The sequence below is a fragment of the Hibiscus syriacus genome, unplaced genomic scaffold, assembly GCF_006381635.1.
Source record: "Hibiscus syriacus cultivar Baekdansim isolate YM2019G1 unplaced genomic scaffold, ASM638163v2 tig00110450_pilon, whole genome shotgun sequence".
Classification (NCBI taxonomy): domain Eukaryota; kingdom Viridiplantae; phylum Streptophyta; class Magnoliopsida; order Malvales; family Malvaceae; genus Hibiscus; species Hibiscus syriacus.
Window position 1 is genome coordinate 653,431 of NW_024062743.1, and position 23,194 is coordinate 676,624.

The window sequence follows — 23,194 nt, forward strand, 5'->3', positions numbered from 1 at the left end:
TGCTTTTTAGTGTTACACTTCTTTCACACGGAGTAGGATACAACTTCGAACTTGCTTTCACCCTATTCAAGTAAATAAGTTTGTGTGCAAATTATTTCACGGTTTTTTTTTCAGATGCATTATTTGATATTTTTTTGCCCATGGACAAGCTCCAAAATTTTTCATATGATCCCTATTTTACTCACCGTGTTTTTAAAATTTTCAATTTTCTCACTCAACATTATAAATTAAATTTTTTTTGTCACTCTATCGTTAAACTTCTCATGCTGTTATGATGTGGCTTAGAGAAATAGTTTTTTAATCGTTAAAAGACACGTATGCTATAACGTCGCACAGGGTAAATTACAAATGTGATAACTAAACTTTCATATGATCCCTATTTTACTCACAATACTTTCAAAAACTTCAATTTTGCTCACTCTACCATTAAACTTCTCATTGTCAACGATCGTTTACTATTCCCTCATCGCCGAACCCATCTCTGGCCAGTGATGGCTCGCACATCCAACTCCAACAGCATCGATGTTGCCTCCCGATCGAAGCCCTACCCTTCACCGTTGATGAAAGCTCATCGTTCATTGTAAAATAATAAGAAATCATTCGATGTCTTGCAGTTGATCCCAATCATCGTTAGACGGTGACCGTCACCTCCAGTACTGGTGTATGTATCAAGCCACCACGATCAAAACCATGGTGGTCGATCGTCAAGGATGCTCACCATTTGTCGTAGAGAAACCGTCGTCGGGAAACCAAAGCTTTCCATCGATTTTCGGACACCCTGGTCGTCCATTCGTCTCACTACCACTACCGTTGAAGTCTTCTCCTCTTCCGACCAAAACCCATTCAATTTTCCCTTTCACTGTCGCTACCTCCTTCAGCTGTCCTTTCGTCTAACCCCAACATAGTGACCCAAAAACTCAATCTATAAAGTTAATGAGCAAATTGAAAATTTTGAAAGTACAGTGAGTGAACTAAGAATTATATGAAAGTTCAGTTATCAAATTTATAATTTACTCTTATTTTTTTTGTAGGATATAAAACGATGTCGTTTTTGTATAGGTTGTCATGTCATAACACCATTAGCTTTTTAACGGTTGAGTGACAAAAACATGATCAATTTAAAAGTTGAGTGAACAAATTGAAAATTTTGAAAGTACGGTAGGTAAATAGAAATTACATGAAAGTTCAGTTATCAAATTTGTAATTTACCCTTAAATTAATATCCCATAAGCAATATTTCCCAAATACATTTATGCACAAATAAAAGTTATATTCAAAAATTATACTTTAAAAAAAATTTAAATATTTAAAAAAATATATTTTTTTTAGTTTTGTCTTGCTAATGATACGTAATCTTTTGTGACAGAGCTGACAATTGAAGTGAAATTGAATATGAGATAATGTTAAGAACCTAATTTGGATAGAAAAAAATTTCAACACCAGAAGTTAATAGGGTTGAAATTTAGAAGTTATTTTGATATATTTTATGTAGGCCTGTAAATAAGCTGAACATTTAACGAACCGTTCATGAATCGTGCGGCGAGAAGTTCGTTTATTTATTAAATGAACGAACATGAACAAGATTTTGCGTTCGTTTAATTAAATGAACAAACACAAACAAAGGGTCTGTTCGATCATTTACGTTCGTGAACGTTCGATTATATGTTCGTTTATGTTCGTTCATTTATGTTCGTTCATTTATGTTCAAACAGAACCGCAAGTTGAATATGTTACGGAGATTATTGAATTTGTTTGGATTTTAAGAAGATTGTTTTGTTGAACAAATTAACTTTAAGACTTTATTATGTTCATATAACTTATTTATGATTTATGTATGTTTTTTTTGTATTCGAACAAATTAACTCTAAAGTTGCAGGTTATATTAATGAATTTTAAGTTGTTATTCTTGTTGTTTACTTTTTTTACATTCATTTGTTGTGCTCGAATAAGTTTGTTTTTTTTTTTTGTGTTGTTCGTTTATGTTCGTTTATCATTTAAATGAACGAAAATGAACAAGTTATATTCCTTAATGAACGAACATAAAAAAGAAATTGTTCATTTATGTTCGTGTTCGTTTATTTATTAAATGAACGAACATAAACATACTTCCATTCGTGTGTGTTCGGTTCGTTTACGGGCTTAATTTAATGCTTTTGCTCATGTGTTGCGGTGTTTGTAAAATAGATTATTGTACGTGTGGGTTGATATGGTTAAAACGCAGTAATTAACTCCAGCGAGTTTTCTCCTATACACTATTTATGGATAATAAAATTCATCTTGATCCAAAAAATTGATTTTTTTCAAATTAATTCAATATTAAAATATTTAATTTGACTCGTAATTTCATAAATTCGACTTGATTCAACTCGTAATTTCAATTTCGAGTTGCTTATAAAATAAAACTCGAATAACTTATTTTTTTTTAATAATTAGTGAATTGATTTTCAAGTTTGAGTCAAGTCCCTCAACTCAACATTATATATATATATAGCATATAAAAAACATAAAGATATATATATATATATATATATATATATATATATATATATATATGTACATCTAAAATTTTAGGAGAGGCTAACTTATAAAATTATAGAGGGACGAAACATACTATTAATACAAAATACATAAAAGAATATCTAAAATATATGTTAATTTAAAATTTTTAAAAATAAAAACTACCCCGATTGTCGCCTGGGTCCATCCCTACCTACACAATCATCTTCCGATGAGATTATATTAGTGAAACACACCACACCATTTTCAAACCAAAGTGAAATGGGAAAGGAATAATGCTAGAGGAGAACTTCTGAAATTTTAGGAGATACTAACTTATTAAATTTTAGATGGAAGAAAACATATTATAAAAAAAATACATAAAAAAATCTAAAATATTTGATAATTTAAAACTTTTAAAGATGACAACTACCTCGGTTGTCCCCTAAGTCCATCCCTACCTACACTATCATCTTCCGGTGAGATTATATTAGTGAAACACACCTCACCATTTGCAAACCAAATTGCAATGGGAAAGAAATAATGCTAGGATTAGCACCCCCACAACGCCCTAAATCGATACTTAGTCAATTAATTAATATCTTTGCAACGAATTTTACAAGTTCGAAATTAATTTAATTTTTGATCCCTTAAAACAACAAAAGTGCATTTTAACATTCAAAAAGCAAATGAATAGGTTAAATTAAAATTACCAAACCATTAGAAAGATAAAGAATATTCGATTATTTAAAAATGTTGAGACCATATCTTTAGGTCAGTTCTAACGACCTTTTCTCAACGAATTTAAATAGACGAACATATCTTTTTCCTTCATGCCCAAATTTTAAAGTGAAATATCAATTTTTAGTGACAATGTCGGGATACCCTTGTAATTTAAAATCATCAAGAATAACTTTTCTGTAAGTTAAGAAAAGCCATTTTGACAGTTTTAAATTAAAAGAGTATTACCCTTAATCCAATTATGTGATCAAGTTGAGTCATGCAAATGAGGATATCATGCAAAAACTAATTAGATAATGCCACACATTCGAGCAAACATCTGAGTCTAAAATAATACATTCACATGCATTTAATTATCTATTTTACAAAGGAATTTTTTGATATCTTAATATTTTGACATTATTAAACCTACCACATTCATATTTACAAGTTATAGGGGCTTCATAAATAAATTATGACTAGAATAATGTTTATTTCATTAGAATATTACCTATGCTAAGGTACACTTATACTACACATACATACAACAAAATAAACATGCATTGAAGTAAAACCGTATAAAATTAAACGTAATATTAATAACTCAATTCCATATTTAAAATTGCCATGAAGGACCGAAATAAAATAAAATAAAGCTAGGCATGCAAAATGTAAACCTAACAGTAAACTAAACGAACATGCCATAGGATTAAATTGCCAAATAATTAAAATTACAAATCACATTCAAAATCAAATATAACAACAAACCAGGACCGAAATGAAAGTTTTTCAAATTATACATCCAATGTCAAATTTGCATGAAAATAACCAAAACATATAACTGGACTAAAATGAAATGCGCTGAAAATTAAGATACAAAATTAAAATTGCAGCAAAGCTCGGCTCAAGGACCAAACTGGAATGAAACGAAGATAAAAAATGACCAAATAAGCTAATGGCCCAATATCCTAAAACCCGGTTCATCTCCCCCATACAACAACACACTGCCGTTTTGACCCTCTAGAACGACGCCGTTTTGGCGTACGAATATATGGGATACTAGGGTGAGATCTCTAACCCTAATTCATTTCTAATCCTTTCCCCCCAAAGGCTTCATCCGTTTTCTCCCATCCTCTCTCTCTCTCGCTTCTTCACCTAGTTCAACCGAGACTTCGCCCTCACCACTCAACGCCACCGGCTGGCCACCAGTCCTCGGTGGCCACCATTACCCCGATAACCACCTAGACCAACTGGTCAACCCAAAACAAGCCTAAACTAGATAACCCCTCACTACTCTTCTCAAACACTCTCAGCAACCCTAAAAACCAAAGCCACCACCGTCTGAAAACCCAAAGATCTCCACGGCCACCGTCTAAGACCGAGACTAACCCCCACCAGAAAACTTCAACCCCATCACGAGACTAACACCAGACTTACCGAAAACCCCCCTAACAGAACCTCTCAGCCGGCTTTACCCTCTAATACTCTTACAAAACCACGACCACCGTGACCTTTCCCCTCCCTAGAGGACTCCGATGAGAAGTCAAACCATCACCCAAACCCATAACCCAACAAAACCCCAGAACCCGAGACCCAAAACGGTCATGCATGGCTGGGAAACAATAGAAGGTGAAGGGTTTTACCTTCTTACAGCGGGTTTTGGACTCTTAACAATGGCAGTGAGTACTTAAAGGTGAGTTTCTTCGCTCTCGTCCCTTTTTTGGTTACTGATGGATTGAAAGTGGATATCTAAGGTTTTTTTGAAATGGTTTTTCTTCCTGTTGATTTCTGGTTGATTTCTGTTTTCTTTCTATTTTCTGTTCTTCCCTGTTGCTGATGACTAAGAGTCTTCTTTCTCCTTCTTTTCTTTCGTTATTTCTAATTGATAGATTTCTTTCTAGTTTTGTTCTTTTCTGTTTTTGCTCTCGTTTGGTGTGTTTACAGGGCTCTGGAGCGAGCAGGTCACGGGCGGTAGCAGTGGGGAGCTGAGCTGTTGTCCGGTTGGGCGTGTGTGATCTGGCAGCAGGGTTGTGGTTTCACGTGAGTCTGTAGCTGGCTCGGGATCACGGACATCTAGAGACCGTTGGATCGTGAAACCAGATCCAACGGAGGAGGCTCAGCGACGCATGGAAGTTGGTGATAAGGAAACCCTAATTGGTCTAGGGTTTCCTCAAACGGGCTACAATATTGGGCTGCTCTTTTAGTCTTTTTTTATTGGGCTTGAATTCTGGGCTGTTGAGTTCGGGCTTGGTTCAAGCCTGTTGTAATCTGTTTTTTCATTTGGGTCTGTAATCATAAAAACGTTTATTTAGTGCAATTTTATTAAACATATCATAGATATATATATATATATGTATATATATTAAACACCCTACATAATTAAACATACATGGTAATAAACTAAAAACAACCTAAATGGATAAACACATGCAAAACATGGTAATGATACTAATTAGTAGTATATAAATAAACTGGAGTAAAAACTCGAATGAGAACCCTGGACAAAACGAGTGTCTACAGCCCCTCTTTGTGCATTCTTGTGTTAACAAGAATAGGGTAAAGATAAAAAACGATAGCGCGTTTTTGTCTAATTTCATCCTCGATTGGGAACTTGGGAAGGGATCTGCTCCAATCTTCCTTCACGGTAAGTGAGATTTGAAAAATCTTTGGCCAACGAGTTCACTTCCTCTTTCTTCAGGGAGTAGAACTCGAACATTCTTCTTCCTACGGGCTCGCTCTCTCTTTTCTTCAGGGAGTAGAACTCGAACAATCATCTTCCTACGGGTCTTCTCTCTCTTCCTTCAAGGAGTAGAACTCGAACAATCATCTTCCTACGGGTCCGCTCTCTCTTTCTTCAGGGAGTAGAACTAGAACAATAATCTTCCTACGGGTCCGCTATCTATTTATTCAGGGAGTAGAACTCAAACAATAATCTTCCTACGTGTCCGCTCTCTTTTTCTTCAGGGAGTAAGAACTCGAACAATAATCTTCCTACGGGTCCGCTCTCTATTTCTTCAGGGAGTAGAACTCGAACAATAATCTTCCTACGGGTCTGCTCTCTTTTTCTTCAGGGAGTAAGAACTCGAACAATAATCTTCCTACGGGTCCGCTCTCTATTTCTTCAGGGAGTAGAACTCGAACAATAATCTTCATACGAGTCCGCTCTCTTTTTCTTCAGGGAGTAAGAACTCGAACAATAATCTTCCTACGGGTCCGCTCTCTTTTTCTTCAGGGAGTAAGAACTCGAACAATAATCTTCCTACGGGTCCGCTCTCTATTTCTTCAGGGAGTAGAACTCGAACAATAATCTTCCTACGGGTCCATTCTCTTTTTCTTCAGGGAGTAAGAACTCGAACAATAATCTTCCTACGGGTCCGCTCTCTATTTCTTCAGGGAGTAGAACTTGAACAATAATCTTCCTACGGGTCCGCTCTCTTTTTCTTCAGGGAGTAAGAACTCGAACAATAATCTTCCTACGGGCCCGCTCTCTTTTTCTTCAGGGAGTAAAACTCGAACAATAATCTTCCTACGGGATCGCTCTCTATTTCTTCAGGGAGTAAGAACTCGAACAATAATCTTCTTACGGGTCCACCCTATTTCTTCAGGGAGTAGAACTCGAACAATAATCTTCCTACGGGTCCGCCCTATTTTCTTCAGGGAGTAGAACTCGAACAATCTTATGTTGCTTCACTACCTCCTTGTGAAGGCTTATAGATGATTTACTTCACTACTCTTTTGTGAAGGCTTGAGTTTGATTCGCTTCGAAGGTTGAACCTGAAAATCAAACATTATCAATCATTAATGTATGCTCGAAAATATCCAACTCAAAAATTTTGAGTTCGAGAAATTTTCTGAAAATTCATCTTCATCGTGAAAACTTGTCTGGAAGCCCTTAGATATGTGAATCTACTTTGGCTCAATTGTTGTCATCATTCTTTTTAGGATTTCAAAACTAGTCATCCTCATCTTGATGCTTCAATATATTCAATCCTCCACTATCATGGGGAAACCTGTAGACATTTAAGTCATCATGCAATGTCATGATCCTATTCATGCCTAAAATGTATGCAATTATTCAATTCAACACATTTTCTTCTTCGAAGGAACATCGTCTCCTTTGATTTTGATGGACCTCGATTTCATCTTGGGCACCGAACATTTGACCTGTTCACCCCAGTTAACAATCTCAAAATCATATCTCTCGGCTTGACATAACTTTGACTTCTCTCATTCTTGAAGCCTGCCATTACCCATGACCAACTTCTTGATGAATGACATTCTCTTTGGGCCAACTATTAATGGCTAGAATTTTCTATGAATCCCAAGGTTTCTGCTTCCCATAACCATACAAACATACATGCTAAAACCAATGTTAGCTTCAGAATACCTGTCTTTTCAACATCTTTTGCATAACAATACAAAATGATCTCAAGTACCACAAGCTAAGCTATATGTTTTAACTTTTTCAAAATCAAATGCTTGTAAAGGGGAATTGAAAAGGAAAAATATTACTTTATTTATAAATGCAAAGAATTTTTAGCAACTATATGGAAAACTTTTAACTGGAAAAAGAACAAAAGGATAGGCGTATTCAAATATCAATAACACAAATGCCTTTGAACTGGCACGCCATTAGAATAACCCGAGCGTAGCTTCGATCAAAAGGAACTCCAAAATTGTGATGACACCTAAGAGTGCAAAGCTACTTTTGAACCCCAAAATCTCCCATTATTAGATGCCGTAAACTAGTATTGAATCTCATGTGCATTCAATTTCTCCTTTGGTTGCTTTCATAGAGACTCATTAATCTTTAGTCTCAATCCTGATCACCAACTGTCGTAGTTACTACTCACGTCATAAGCTCTTTCCTCTTCCAAAAATAATTCAGAACCTCCACCGTGCATGAATTCTGAATTTAAAACTTAAGCCGCCCACTACGGGTTTTCAACTTGACCTCCTTTGGTTTCAAGATATCTTTTTCAAGTTTGCATCTTGAACCCCCCTTTTATTTGTTTTTGTTTTATTTATTTTTTCATTTTTTTCATTTATTTTTTCATTTATTTTTTCATTTATTTTTTTCATTTTTTTCATTTTTTATATTTTTTCATTTTTCATTTTTTTTTTCTTTTTTTCATCTTCAAGCAAAACCCTTCTTAACTGCGTTCGGAGTTCACTGAATAAGGTAATTTGAACTCATCCATCTCAATCAAGACTAGAGCTCCCCAAAAAGGTTTTCTTGACAACATAGGGTATTTTCCACTTGGGCATCCAATTCCCTCGGAAATCTTTTGGAACGAGCAATATCCTCCTGAGCATCAGATCCCTTTCGTGGACTTCTTGAGGGCGAACTTTCTTACCATGTGCTCGTATCATCCGCTTCTGGTACATCTGACCATGGCAAATAGCTTTCAATCTCTTTTCTTCAATCAAATCCAATTGGTCATATCTGGCCTGTACCCACTCTGCCTCATTTAGCTTCACTTCTGACAAAACCCGAAGTGAGGGAGTTTCCACTTCAAATAGGGAGGACAGCTTCCATCCCATAAACTAGAGAAAAAACGCAGTTGCCCCAGTTGACGTCCGTACAGAAGTCCGATAGGAAAACAGAGCAATTGGCAACTTCTCATGCCAATCTTTATAAGTTTCAGTCATCTTCTCTATAAGCCTCTTAATGTTCATATTAGCCGCCTCCACTGTCCAATCATCTTTAGGCGATAGATAGTGGAATTATGATGCTTTATCTTGAATTGCTCACAGACATAGTCCATCATCTTGTTGTTTAAGTTCAAGGCATTGTCAGAGTCCATCATCCATGCCCCACATAGCCAACGACCACAGAATTGTCATTATATGCAACTGATGAGGAGGGGTGTGCATTCTATCTCCATAAATTCATTAGCGTGGGTACCACATACTCCTTCATGAATTTCTTCAAGAATGATCTTAGCTTCTTTAGAGTCCACACACCTTAATAGGATCTGATCCATGCTTCTTCGGGGTCTCAACATTGAACACATACCCTGCTGTCATTCTTCTAATGGCTCTTTTGTCATTCTCGGTCGCCTGTTTGGGATAACTTTGATACCTTATATATTGTAAGATATCATAGTATTGAGTCTCCCATCTTCCTTTTCTTCAACGTTAAAGCAGTGGGGCTGGATAATCATAAGCCTTCATCTCAATAGGTATCATATTTGCATGCACATTCATCTTAAAGGCTGCTGTCAGAGTAGCCAAAGCATCTGTCATTTGATTTTCTTCTCTGGGGAGGTAATTGAAAGTCATTTCTTCAAATTCTTCAATAAGTTCCAAGACTAATTTACGATATTCCATGGTTTGGGACTTTCGTTTCCCATTCTCCTCTGAGTTGGTAGATTACGAGAGCTGAATCGCCATATACCTTGGGTATTTTTACCTTGAGTTCAATGGCAGCTCTAAGGCCCATGACACAAGCTTAATACTCGGCCATATTGTTTGTACAATCAAAATTGAGCCGACTGGTAAAATGATAATGCTCTTCATATAGTGAGACCAAGATTGTTGTAATCCCATGCCCCAAGGCGTTTGAAGCCATCAAAGTCCATCTTCTAGTATCTCCCGGTGGATGCAATTGTTTCTTCCACCAAGATAGCCATTAAATCATCAGTCGGGAAATCAAAATTCAACGGTTCATATTCTTCGGAAGCCCTACTTGCAATGAATTCTACTATGGCGCTCCCTCCAACCGCTTTCTGGCTTACATACTGGATATCAAATTCGGACAACAGGATTTTCCAACTGGCTAATCTTTCAGAAAATGCAAGTATTCCCATTAGTGACAAGCGTCGTTCATATCTTCAGAGTGCACTTTAATTTGATTGTGGCTAGAGAAACCATCCATAAATGATAAAAAAGAATTTCCAGCAGTATCATCCACTAAAGTGTCTATATGTGGCAAAGGAAAATTATCCTTTGGACTTGCTCTGTAGAGATCTCTGTAGTCGACACACATTCAAACTTTCTCATCCCTCTTTGGCACTAGGACAATATTCGGCACCCACTCAGGATATTTGGCCACTGTGAGAAACCCGACATCAAATTGTTTCTTCACTTCTTCTTTTATTTTAAGCAGCATCTCTGGTCTCATTCTTCTCAGCGTCCGTTGTATAGGCTTGCAATCAGGCTTTATCGTAGTTTATGGACCACCAATTTTGTGCCCAGAAATGGCATATCCGTGTACGACTAAGCAAATACATCCTTGAATTCTGGAAGTAATTCTATCAAGCTCTGCCTTCATTCTGCACACAGGGTGGTACCAATCTTTACTTCTTTTATCCTCATCCGTACCCAAATTCTAGATCTCTGTAAGCTCTTCGTGAGGCAAAATCTGTTTATCTTCTTATTCCACCCTCTTCAGTAATTCCGAAGGTAGTTCACATCACTCATCGTCATCACAACCTTCGATTTCTCCTTGACACATGGGCATCTCGAAATCAATCTCCGGGTCAGAGTCATTAGCATTTGTATCATTGATATCTGAGTTCCTGAAAGAATAACGGAAGCGAAGATATATATACACATATATATGGAAGAATCTTTTCCCATACAAATAAATAGAAAGAAATAATACATACATTATACAACCAAAAATGAAATGCATGGGAGAGTGTTTGCCATTTTGGACTAATGAAATGCATCCTTTATTGAAAGCAAGTAAAAACACACAGCTTAACCCTTTACATTAGATCCCCTATTGCCCCAGGGTACGAACAATAGGGAAAAGTTCTAGTGCACTACTATGCAAAAGATTTGTAAACTAAGGGCGATTCCTCCATAGTCCAGTTGTTCAACACAAAGCCTGGGGGTACAGGATAGACACCTGTAGCTCTCATTCCTTCAAACTCCTCATTGGTTACAACATTAATGCCAAAATCCTCCAAGGCATTCTCAATCATCACTTTACCACTTCTTGAAGTCCTTTGAAACACATGCCCTGCTGATGTGAAAATGCTGCTCAATGGCGGGAAGGTCATGGGTCCCCAACTTGGGTCTTCACCAGTCAATCTTGCCTCTCTCAATTCCCGATTCCTCTTGATGCCCTTCTATTTTTCCTTCAAAGTTTGTTGATACCCTAAACCAAACCTGTCTCTTTTAGCAATAGGGTAATTTGGCCCAACTGGTCCTTACAACTGACGTCCTAGCCTTTGGCTACCTTTGGTCCCTCTTCCAAGGGTCAGTTTGTGCCCCGTTTTGATGCAGTATGACGATCTAGGCTCTGAGATTTTCTTGCCTTCGGCCACAAACGTGGCATTGTCAAACGATCTAAAAGGACATTCAATAGCTTATTCTTCCACTTCAACATATGGGGCTGCAGGAACTGAAGCAATAATGTCTTCTTCCGCATGAATGCATACCAACCTTCCATCAAATACGAACTTTAGCCTCTGGTGTAAAGTTGATGAAACTGCCCCAGCCTGATGAATCCAGTGTCTTCCCAATAAGCAGTTGTATGTAGGCTTGATGTCCATCACAAGAAACTCCACTTCAAATGTCGCTGGACCAATAGTCAAAGGAATATCAATCTTGCCTAACACTTCTCTTTCTGTTCCATCAAAAGATCGAACCATACTTTGACAATTCCTCTTCAGGGTACTGTCCACTGGCAGCTTTTTTAGAGTCACCAAGGGGATTACATTTAACGCTGAACCATCGCTTATAAGTACTCTGGATAAAACGTGCCCTTTGTACCTAACTGTAATGTGTAGAGCCTTATGATTGTCAATCATCCCCGAAGGGATCTCATCCTTTGAAAAAGATAGAATGTTATCAGCCTGCATTTTGGCAACTAGTCGCTCCAGCTTTTCTGTGGGTAACTCCTTCGAGACAAAGGTCTGGTCCAAAACTTTTATCAAGACGTTGCGATGAGCCTCTGAACTCAAAAGAAGTGATAGGAAAGAAATACTGGCAGGCAGCTTGTGCAATTGTTCCACAACACCGAACTCACTATGTTTCAAAAATTTTAAGAATTCCACTGTTTCATCCTTCGACCCCAGTTCATTGATAATGAGTTCGTCTTCTTTTATCTGAACATCGACATTCTTTCCTTTTTCAGCAGCAATCTTCTTCTCTAGCTCTTTGAAAAAGAACCTACCACTTCTGGTCAAGTGCCCTACTTCATTTATTTCTTCTTGTTGTTTTGCCCCCTCTCTCATTTGACAATCATACCTCCAGGGCACTTGTTTATTATCTTTGTATGGGAACGGAGTTGAAGGAGCTACCCTTTCATTCACTTGATTCTTAGGAGTAATGACGATGGGACAACCAACACTGTGTATCCCTTTGGATGATCCTTCAGAAGCGCAAATCTCTGCTTTTTCTTTTTTAGTCACTTCTTTGAAGAATTCGATTTCTTTCTTGTCCATCATCCCTTGTACCAATTTTAAGAAATCACGACACTGTTGTATATTGTGTCCTGCGCAATTATGGTAGTGGCACACCTCTTCACTGCTATACTGGTCACATGATAGACTAGGCTTCAATAATCCCACTTTAACCATTTGGCACCATACCCAAAGCATGGGTGATTCCACCTCACTAACATCCATAACAATCCTCTTTCCTTTCTCTTCAGCGACTGCGTTAATCCCGGCTCCAGCATGGTTTGGCAATGGATTTTGGGATACCTTTGGTTGTTCACTGTCACCAAAATTGATAACATTCCTTCTTCTCAAAGCTTGAACGATGTTTTTACCAAAGTATTTATCTAAATGTTTTTATACATCACAAAGAGAACAATGGGCTTTCTAGCTCACTCTTTAATTTTTAACTTTTTAGATTTTACCAGAAAGTAGGGTAGCAGACTTGGCATCAGGAGCATCGATCGTTCTTCTTTTTATACCCACTGTATATTTCTATATGTCAGTTTTGTTATATTTTGGTGACACGATTTTTTTACTACTATATGTATTTGTATTACCAGTATTTTGTTTTTGGGCATGTTTTATACGATGTTCCGATGTCAGTATATGTATATGTTTGCCATATGAACCTTATTGTTGGATATTTTCGTATTTTTACCGTTATATATATTTTATTCTCTTAGATTTCGACTATGTTTTGAATATGGAAAGAATTTTTGAATACAACATGTGACCGTCAAGATTTGGGCATAATGTATGGGTCGGGTCTAGGGGGTTGATAGTCATTCTCTCTTAAAGAGTTTCCCAAGAAAATAACTTTATTGAATTTTGTTATGTGGATGAGTTTTAAAAAATATATTTATTATTTAATCTATTGTATAATCACCGTTTTTCAAATCTACCCCTATATCATCATTATTTTATTATTATTATTATTATAAATACTATTATTTACAAACCAAAAAACCAATGCCCAAACACATTTACAACCGCGCCTCAAGCCCAAACCCAACCAGAACTCAAAAACCCAAATAAACCCCAAAACCCATTGCAAAATAAAACCAAAAATAAACCACACCCAAACCCAACCTATAACCCAACCCAAAACCCAACCAAAATCCGACGGAGTCTAAACTAAACCCTAGGGTCTAAACTAAACCCTAGGGTAGCTGCCCCCAGCCCCTATCAGTTGTTGCCTCTCTCTGTCCCAACCGAAAGAGAGCCACCCATGCACGTCAAGCTTCACGCGGCCCCTGCAAATACAACAAAGAATAAACAAAATAGGAATCATTTTGTAATTGCTTTGTAATGGGTATAAAGAGCCATGCATTAACACTATAAAACTCTCTGGATTCTGGGAAAAGAAAACACACTGTAACCTGTTTTTCAAAGTAATAACAACCAGATTTTCAATAGCTTTCGAATAGTTCTTTTTTATGTGTTCATAGTTTCGAACCCATGCAAATATGTATAAAAAAGGACTCTTTTTGGATTTTGAAATAAAACCATAACCCTTTTTTTAAGTTTTGTTTCAAAAACACTAATCATCTCGAATAACAAAAAACATTTAATAAAAAACTATTAACAATTTTTATAGTAAAAATGCTAAAAGAGGAATAACATATCTAGCTTATTGGGGTCGTCAGAGGTGTCGTCGGAGTTTGGGGTAGCCGAAGAGTTTAGGTGGTTTTGGGTAGTTTAGGTTTTTTTAGGTGGTTTTAAGCCCAAGGTTAGGTCCTAGGTGCGTAGATCTACGTTTTTCAGTTTTTTTTTATTTGGACGGTGGCCGGAGGAGTTCAAGATCAGCCGACAGTGGATCGGTCGAGAGAAGGGGAAAGCATTTCTGTTTTTTTCAAATGAAAAAATCAAAGGTTAGTGTTTATAAAAACAAGTTAGGGGAAATTGCACTTAGGTCCCCCTAACTTACCCGTGCTTTTACAAAATAGCCACTTACAAGGACATGTTTCATAATTTACCCATTTATGTTTATGCTTTGTAATATTTGGTTTAATTAATGTTTAGTCCCCCTACTTTATGTGTGTTTTTCATGTTAGTCAACTGTAGGGGTTGTTTTTGTGATTTTCCCATTTTATGCGTGTTATATTTTTTGGTAAAAGTATTGTTTGGTCCCTGTAAGTTAGGCATATTTTTACATTTTTGTCCTGTTTAATGACCTTTTAGTTTTATTTTAATTTTTGTGGACTGGTTTTGTATTTTCCCTTTTTAGTTTAACATATTATTTTTCTTAAGTAAAGTGTATAATTAGCTTTAGGTCCTTATAACTTCTGTTTGTTTTGCATTTTAATCCCTAAAACTATTTTTTTATTTTGTTTAGATTTAACCATTAAATTTTGATTTGTTTTAATTTAGCCCTTGTTACGTTTAATTTATTTCCTTAATCTTGTAATTTGTAATTATATGATTAATCTTTTTTTTTTTCTTTGAGGTGTGCTAGTTTATTTAATATATTTAATCGTGTTTATTATAGCTAGTATTTCTTAGTTTTTGGTAATTAGTTTTTTTAGATTTTGTTCTTAGATTAGGCTAATAAATCAAATCGGACCTAGAAATTAGGATGGTACCCTAATTTTAATTAAGAAGCAATTCGAGTCGAATTTTCGCATAAAATGCCCAATTACTCGAATCGATTGCTCAACTTTTTAAAATTTATTAATTATCAATAATAAAAAAACACTTTAGGCTTAGTCCTTTTTAATATATTAATTTAGATAACATTTACGATTTGGTTATTAATTAGTCCTTAACTTTAGAAATTTTTTATTTAGGCCCTTAAACTTTTAGTCTTTTAGAACTCGATATTTTAGATCTTTGACCTTTTAGTCCCCGAACTTATATTAGACTTTAAGATTGACATAATTGAATAGGTTAATATTTTAGAGCCTTCATTTTTTGCTTAATTTCAAACTTAGTCCCTTAATTTAGGGAATAATTCGAGTCGGCCCTCACATAAATGCTCGAGGGACCATCTCGGTTGTTCGATTCAATAATTGGTTTAAAAATCAAATAGGGTTAGTATTAGAACCTACATTTCTAGATTTGTGCCTTTAGGTTCTTTAATTTTCATAACTCGACACTTTAAGCTAGAAAAACCTTAATTTTCCCTTAGTTTAATTAGGATGAATAAATTGTTTGACTGCATTTTTTAAAACCCAAGGCAAGTTCACTTATTAGGAAATAATGGTATATCTCTCGCAAGTATGCTCAGGGAGTGACTGCTGGTGAATCTCGAAATAGGTCGACATCTTTTTCAAAACTGCATCATGATTTTCTGAAATTAAGGCAATGTCCGATTATTGGCACAATAGTTGATCTCCCGCATTTATGCTAGGGGCGAATGTTATCGACCTTAATATTCGAACACCCTTTTTAACTTTGCATCTGTAAAAAAAAGATCGAACTCAAAATTTCTGATTTTAATTATAGGGTAATCAACTAGGTACCCATTTTTGGGCGCTTGTGGGGGTGCTAATCCTTCCCCACGCGTAACTAACTCCTGAACTTGATTTATGGATTTTTGTGAACCCTAAAACTCAATATTTTGATAAAAATAAAATGTTTTATTAAAATCATCCGGTTTTTTATGTATCTCAATCGCACCTTAAATTATTGGTGGCGACTCCTCACATTTCGAATTTCTTTTCAAAAGAAAACCCCCAAGTCGGTATCGGTCTTTCCCCGCCCCGAGCGAGAAACGGTGTCGACATATTGGAACGCATGGAGAAGGGCAAAAATTTTTAAATAATGTTGAGTTTTTTTTTTTTTTTTTGAAACAAAATTGATTCTATATTATTTACCTGAATGGGGAATGCTGCAGTTGGAACGCGACTCATTGGGTGACGTCATGAAGACAATGCGTATTCAACCTTGAGTGGAGGAGACGCATGGCGCTCCTATCTTATCGCCTCAGCCTCGTCGAAGACGCATTGCTAGTCAAAGTTTACAAATGAGTTTTGAGTGTTTAAGGAATGAGAAGCCAGGTCTTATACATGGTTGCCTATTGTTGCGAATGCAAGAGCCATAATTGCATCGACCTTGGTTGTGGGGCAGCTTTTTTGATACATGTGATTAACTCGGTGTTTAGCATAGCGTTCCAGATAGCAATATTGTTATATCACGTGTATAGAGTCACACGTACTATAAAATTAGAAATAAGCATTCATGGGGAGACGCATTGCTTTTTTAGTGTTACACTTCTTTCACACGGAGTAGGATACAACTTCGAACTTGCTTTCACCCTATTCAAGTAAATAAGTTTGTGTGCAAATTATTTCACGGTTTTTTTTTTCAGATGCATTATTTGATATTTTTTTGCCCATGGACAAGCTCCAAAATTTTTCATATGATCCCTATTTTACTCACCGTGTTTTTAAAATTTTCAATTTTCTCACTCAACATTATAAATTAAATTTTTTTTGTCACTCTATCGTTAAACTTCTCATGCTGTTATGATGTGGCTTAGAGAAATAGTTTTTAATCGTTAAAAGACACGTATGCTATAACGTCGCACAGGGTAAATTACAATGTGATAACTAAACTTTCATATGATCCCTATTTTACTCACAATACTTTCAAAAACTTCAATTTTGCTCACTCTACCATTAAACTTCTCATTGTCAACGATCGTTACTATTCCTCATCGCCGAACCCATCTCTGGCCAGTGATGGCTCGCACATCCAACTCCAACAGCATCGATGTTGCCTCCCGATCGAAGCCCTACCCTTCACCGTTGATGAAAGCTCATCGTTCATTGTAAAATAATAAGAAATCATTCGATGTCTTGCAGTTGATCCCAATCATCGTTAGACGGTGACCGTCACCTCCAGTACTGGTGTATGTATCAAGCCACCACGATCAAAACCATGGTGGTCGATCGTCAAGGATGCTCACCATTTGTCGTAGAGAAACCGTCGTCGGGAAACCAAAGCTTTCCATCGATTTCGGACACCCTGGTCGTCCATTCGTCTCACTACCACTACCGTTGAAGTCTTCTCCTCTTCCGACCAAAACCCATTCAATTTTCCCTTTCACTGTCGCTACCTCCTTCAGCTGTCCTTTCGTCTAACCCCAACATAGTGACCCAAAAACTCAATCTATAAAGTTAATGAGCAAATTGAAAATTTTGAAAGTACAGTGAGTGAACTAAGAATTATATGAAAGTTCAGTTATCAAATTTATAATTTACTCTTATTTTTTTTGTAGGATATAAAACGATGTCGTTTTTGTATAGGTTGTCATGTCATAACACCATTAGCTTTTTAACGGTTGAGTGACAAAAACATGATCAATTAAAAGTGAGTGAACAAATTGAAAATTTGAAAGTACGGTAGGTAAATAGAAATTACATGAAAGTTCAGTTATCAAATTTGTAATTTACCCTTAAATTAATATCCCATAAGCAATATTTCCCAAATACATTTATGCACAAATAAAAGTTATATTCAAAAATTATACTTTAAAAAAATTTAAATATTTAAAAAAAAAAAAAAATTTAGTTTTGTCTTGCTAATGATACGTAATCTTTTGTGACAGAGCTGACAATTGAAGTGAAATTGAATATGAGATAATGTTAAGAACCTAATTTGGATAGAAAAAAATTTCAACACCAGAAGTTAATAGGGTTGAAATTTAGAAGTTATTTTGATATATTTTATGTAGGCCTGTAAATGAGCTGAACATTTAACGAACCGTTCATGAATCGTGCGGCGAGAAGTTCGTTTATTTATTAAATGAACGAACATGAACAAGATTTTGCGTTCGTTTAATTAAATGAACAAACACGAACAAAGGGTCTGTTCGTTCATTTACGTTCGTGAACGTTCGATTATATGTTCGTTTATGTTCGTTCATTTATGTTCGTTCATTTATGTTCAAACAGAGGGCAAGTTGAATATGTTACGGAGATTATTGAATTTGTTTGGATTTTAAGAAGATTGTTTTGTTGAACAAATTAACTTTAAGACTTTATTATGTTCATATAACTTATTTATGATTTATGTATGTTTTTTTTGTATTCGAACAAATTAACTCTAAAGTTGCAGGTTATATTAATGAATTTTAAGTTGTTATTCTTGTTGTTTACTTTTTTTACATTCATTTGTTGTGCTCGAATAAGTTTGTTTTTTTTGTTTGTGTTGTTCGTTTATGTTCGTTTATCATTTAAATGAACGAAAATGAACAAGTTATATTCCTTAATGAACGAACATAAAAAAGAAATTGTTCATTTATGTTCGTGTTCGTTTATTTATTAAATGAACGAACATAAACATACTTCCATTCGTGTGTGTTCGGTTCGTTTACGGGCTTAATTTAATGTTTTTGCTCATGTGTTGCGGTGTTTGTAAAATAGATTATTGTACGTGTGGGTTGATATGGTTAAAACGCAGTAATTAACTCCAGCGAGTTTTCTCCTATACACTATTTATGGATAATAAAATTCATCTTGATCCAAAAAATTGATTTTTTCAAATTAATTCAATATTAAAATATTTAATTTGACTCGTAATTTCATAAATTCGACTTGATTCAACTCGTAATTTCAATTTCGAGTTGCTTATAAAATAAAACTCGAATAACTTATTTTTTTTTAATAATTAGTGAATTGATTTTCAAGTTTGAGTCAAGTCCTCAACTCAACATTATATATATATAGCATATAAAAAACATAAAGATATATATATATATATATATATAGATATATATGTACATCTAAAATTTTAGGAGAGGCTAACTTATAAAATTATAGAGGGACGAAACATACTATTAATACAAAATACATAAAAGAATATCTAAAATATATGTTAATTTAAAATTTTTAAAAATAAAAACTACCCCGATTGTCGCCTGGGTCCATCCCTACCTACACAATCATCTTCCGATGAGATTATATTAGTGAAACACACCACATTTTCAAACCAAAGTGAAATGGGAAAGGAATAATGCTAGAGGAGAACTTCTGAAATTTTAGGAGATACTAACTTATTAAATTTTAGATGGAAGAAACATATTATAAAAAAATACATAAAAAAATCTAAAATATTTGATAATTTAAAACTTTTAAAGATGACAACTACCTCGGTTGTCCCCTAAGTCCATCCCTACCTACACTATCATCTTCCGGTGATATTATATTAGTGAAACACACCTCACCATTTGCAAACCAAATTGCAATGGGAAAGAAATAATGCTAGGATTAGCACCCCCACAACGCCCTAAATCGATACCTAGTCAATTAATTAATATCTTTGCAACGAATTTTACAAGTTCGAAATTAATTTAATTTTTGATCCCTTAAAACAACAAAAGTGCATTTTAACATTCAAAAAGCAAATGAATAGGTTAAATTAAAATTACCAAACCATTAGAAAGATAAAGAATATTCGATTATTTAAAAATGTTGAGACCATATCTTTAGGTCAGTTCTAACGACCTTTTCTCAACGAATTTAAATAGACATATCTTTTCCTTCATGCCCAAATTTTAAAGTGAAATATCAATTTTTAGTGACAATGTCGGGATACCCTTGTAATTTAAAATCATCAAGAATAACTTTTCTGTAAGTTAAGAAAAGCCATTTTGACAGTTTTAAATTAAAAGAGTATTACCCTTAATCCAATTATGTGATCAAGTTGAGTCATGCAAATGAGGATATCATGCAAAAACTAATTAGATAATGCCACACATTCGAGCAAACATCTGAGTCTAAAATAATACATTCACATGCATTTAATTATCTATTTTACAAAGGAATTTTTGATATCTTAATATTTTGACATTATTAAACCTACCACATTCATATTTACAAGTATAGGGGCTTCATAAATAAATTATGACTAAATAATGTTTATTCATTAGAATATTACCTATGCTAAGGTACACTTATACTACACATACATACAACAAAATAAACATGCATTGAAGTAAAACCGTATAAAATTAAACGTAATATAATAACTCAATCCATATTTAAAATTGCCATGAAGGACCGAAATAAAATAAAAAATAAAGCTAGGCATGCAAAATGTAAACCTAACAGTAAACTAAACGACATGCCATAGGATTAAATTGCCAAATAATTAAAATTACAAATCACATTCAAAATTAAATATAACAACAAACCAGGACCGAAATGAAAGTTTTTCAAATTATACATCCAATGTCAAATTTGCGTGAAAATAACCAAAACATATAACTGGACTAAAATGAAATGCGCTGAAAATTAAGATACAAAATTAAAATTGCAGCAAAGCTCGGCTCAAGGACCAAACTGGAATGAAACGAAGATAACAGGACCAAATAAGCTAATGGCCCAATATCCTAAAACCCGTTCATCTCCCCCATACAACAACACACACTGCCGTTTGACCCTCTAGAACGACGCGTTTTGGCGTACGAATATATGGGATACTAGGGTGAGATCTCTAACCCTAATTCATTTCTAATCCTTTCCCCCAAAGGCTTCATCCGTTTTCTCCCATCCTCTCTCTCTCTCGCTTCTTCACCTAGTTCAACGAGACTTCGCCCTCACCACTCAACGCCACCGGCTGGCCACCAGTCCTCGGTGGCCCCATTACCCGATAACCACCTAGACCAACTGGTCAACCCAAAACAAGCCTAAACTAGATAACCCCTCACTACTCTTCTCAAACTCTCTCAGCAACCCTAAAAACCAAAGCCACCACCGTCTGAAAACCCAAAGATCTCCACGGCCACCGTCTAAGACCGAGACTAACCCCCACCAGAAAACTTCAACCCCATCACGAGACTAACACCAGACTTACCGAAAACCCCCCTAACAGAACCTCTCAGCCGGCTTTACCCTCTAATACTCTTACAAAACCACGACCACCGTGACCTTTCCCCTCCCTAGAGGACTCCGATGAGAAGTCAAACCATCACCCAAACCCCACCTAGACGGTCCTACCCATAACCCAACAAAACCCCTGAACCCGAGACCCAAAACGGTCATGCATGGCTGGGAAACAATAGAAGGTGAAGGGTTTTACCTTCTTACAGCGGGTTTTGGACTCTTAACAATGGCAGTGAGTACTTAAAGGTGAGTTTCTTCGCTCTCGTCCCTTTTTTGGTTACTGATGGATTGAAAGTGGATATCTAAGGTTTTTTTGAAATGGTTTTTCTTCCTGTTGATTTCTGGTTGATTTCTGTTTTCTTTCTATTTTCTGTTCTTCCCTGTTGCTGATGACTGAGAGTTTTCTTTCTCCTTCTTTTCTTTCGTTATTTCTAATTGATAGATTTCTTTCTAGTTTTGTTCTTTTCTGTTTTTGCTCTCGTTTGGTGTGTTTACAGGGGCTCTGGAGCGAGAGCAGGGCGGTAGCAGTGGGGGCTGAGCTGTTGTCCGGTTGGGCGTGTGTGATCTGGCAGCAGGGTTGTGGTTTCACGTGAGTTGTAGCTGGCTCGGGATCACGGACATCTAGAGACCGTTGGATCGTGAAACCAGATCCAACGGAGGAGGCTCAGCGACGCATGGAAGTTGGTGATAAGGAACCCTAATTGGTCTAGGGTTTCCTCAACGGGCTACAATATTGGGCTGCTCTTTTAGTCTTTTTTTATTGGGCTTGAATTCTGGGCTGTTGAGTTCGGGCTTGGTTCAAGCCTGTTGTAATCTGTTTTTTCATTTGGGTCTGTAATCATAAAAACGTTTATTTAGTGCAATTTTATTAAACATATCATAGATATATATATATGTATATTTATTAAACACCCTACATAATTAAACATACATGGTAATAAACTAAAAACAACCTAAATGGATAAACACATGCAAAACATGGTAATGATACTAATTAGTAGTATATAAATAAACTGGAGTAAAAACTCGAATGAGAACCCTGGACAAAACGAGTGTCTACAGCTGCCCCTCTTTGCGCATTCTTGTGTTAACAAGAATAGGGTAAAGATAAAAAACGACAGCGCGTTTTTGTCTAATTTCTTCCTCGATTGGGAACTTGGGAAGGGATCTGCTCCAATCTTCCTTCACGGTAAGTGAGATTTGAAAAATCTTTGGCCAACGAGTTCACTTCCTCTTTCTTCAGGGAGTAGAACTCGAACATTCTTCTTCCTAAGGGCTCGCTCTCTCTTTTCTTCAGGGAGTAGAACTCGAACAATCATCTTCCTACGGGTCTTCTCTCTCTTCCTTCAAGGAGTAGAACTCGAACAATCATCTTCCTACGGGTCCGCTCTCTCTTTCTTCAGGGAGTAGAACTAGAACAATAATCTTCCTACGGGTCCGCTATCTATTTATTCATGGAGTAGAACTCAAACAATAATCTTCCTACGGGTCCGCTCTCTTTTTCTTCAGGGAGTAAGAACTCAAACAATAATCTTCCTACGGGTCCGCTCTCTATTTCTTCAGGGAGTAGAACTCGAACAATAATCTTTCTACGGGTCTGCTCTCTTTTTCTTCAGGGAGTAAGAACTCGAACAAAATCTTCCTACGGGTCCGCTCTCTATTTCTTCAGGGAGTAGAACTCGAACAATAATCTTCATACGAGTCCGCTCTTTTTTCTTCAGGGAGTAAGAACTCGAACAATAATCTTCCTAC

General features: G+C 36.0%; 1 protein-coding gene across 1 annotated transcript; it reads right to left on the bottom strand.

The window, feature by feature from the left end:
• Positions 1-11,537: 11,537 nt before the first annotated feature.
• Positions 11,538-21,203, bottom strand: LOC120126117. Its single transcript, XM_039144400.1, has 4 exons — positions 21,150-21,203; positions 17,495-17,694; positions 13,788-13,867; positions 11,538-12,958 (listed from the first exon to the last, which is right to left on the bottom strand). The coding sequence occupies exons 1-4, from the start codon at positions 21,201-21,203 to the stop codon at positions 11,538-11,540; spliced, it is 1,755 nt and encodes a 584-aa protein (XP_039000331.1).
• Positions 21,204-23,194: the final 1,991 nt, after the last annotated feature.

Bases quoted from the DNA above. Each gene is read 5' to 3' on its own strand.
- LOC120126117 (XM_039144400.1), bottom strand. From the start codon at position 21,203: ATGGGGCCACCGAGGACTGGTGGCCAGCCGGTGGCGTTGAGTGGTGAG. The intron at 13,868-17,494 runs GTTTTGATCGTG...TTGTATTTGCAG, and splicing joins CTTGACGATCGACCACCATG to GGGCCGCGTGAAGCTTGACG. The intron at 12,959-13,787 runs GCAGCTACCCTA...AAAAACATTTAG, and splicing joins ACAACTGATAGGGGCTGGGG to ATAAATACTTTGGTAAAAAC.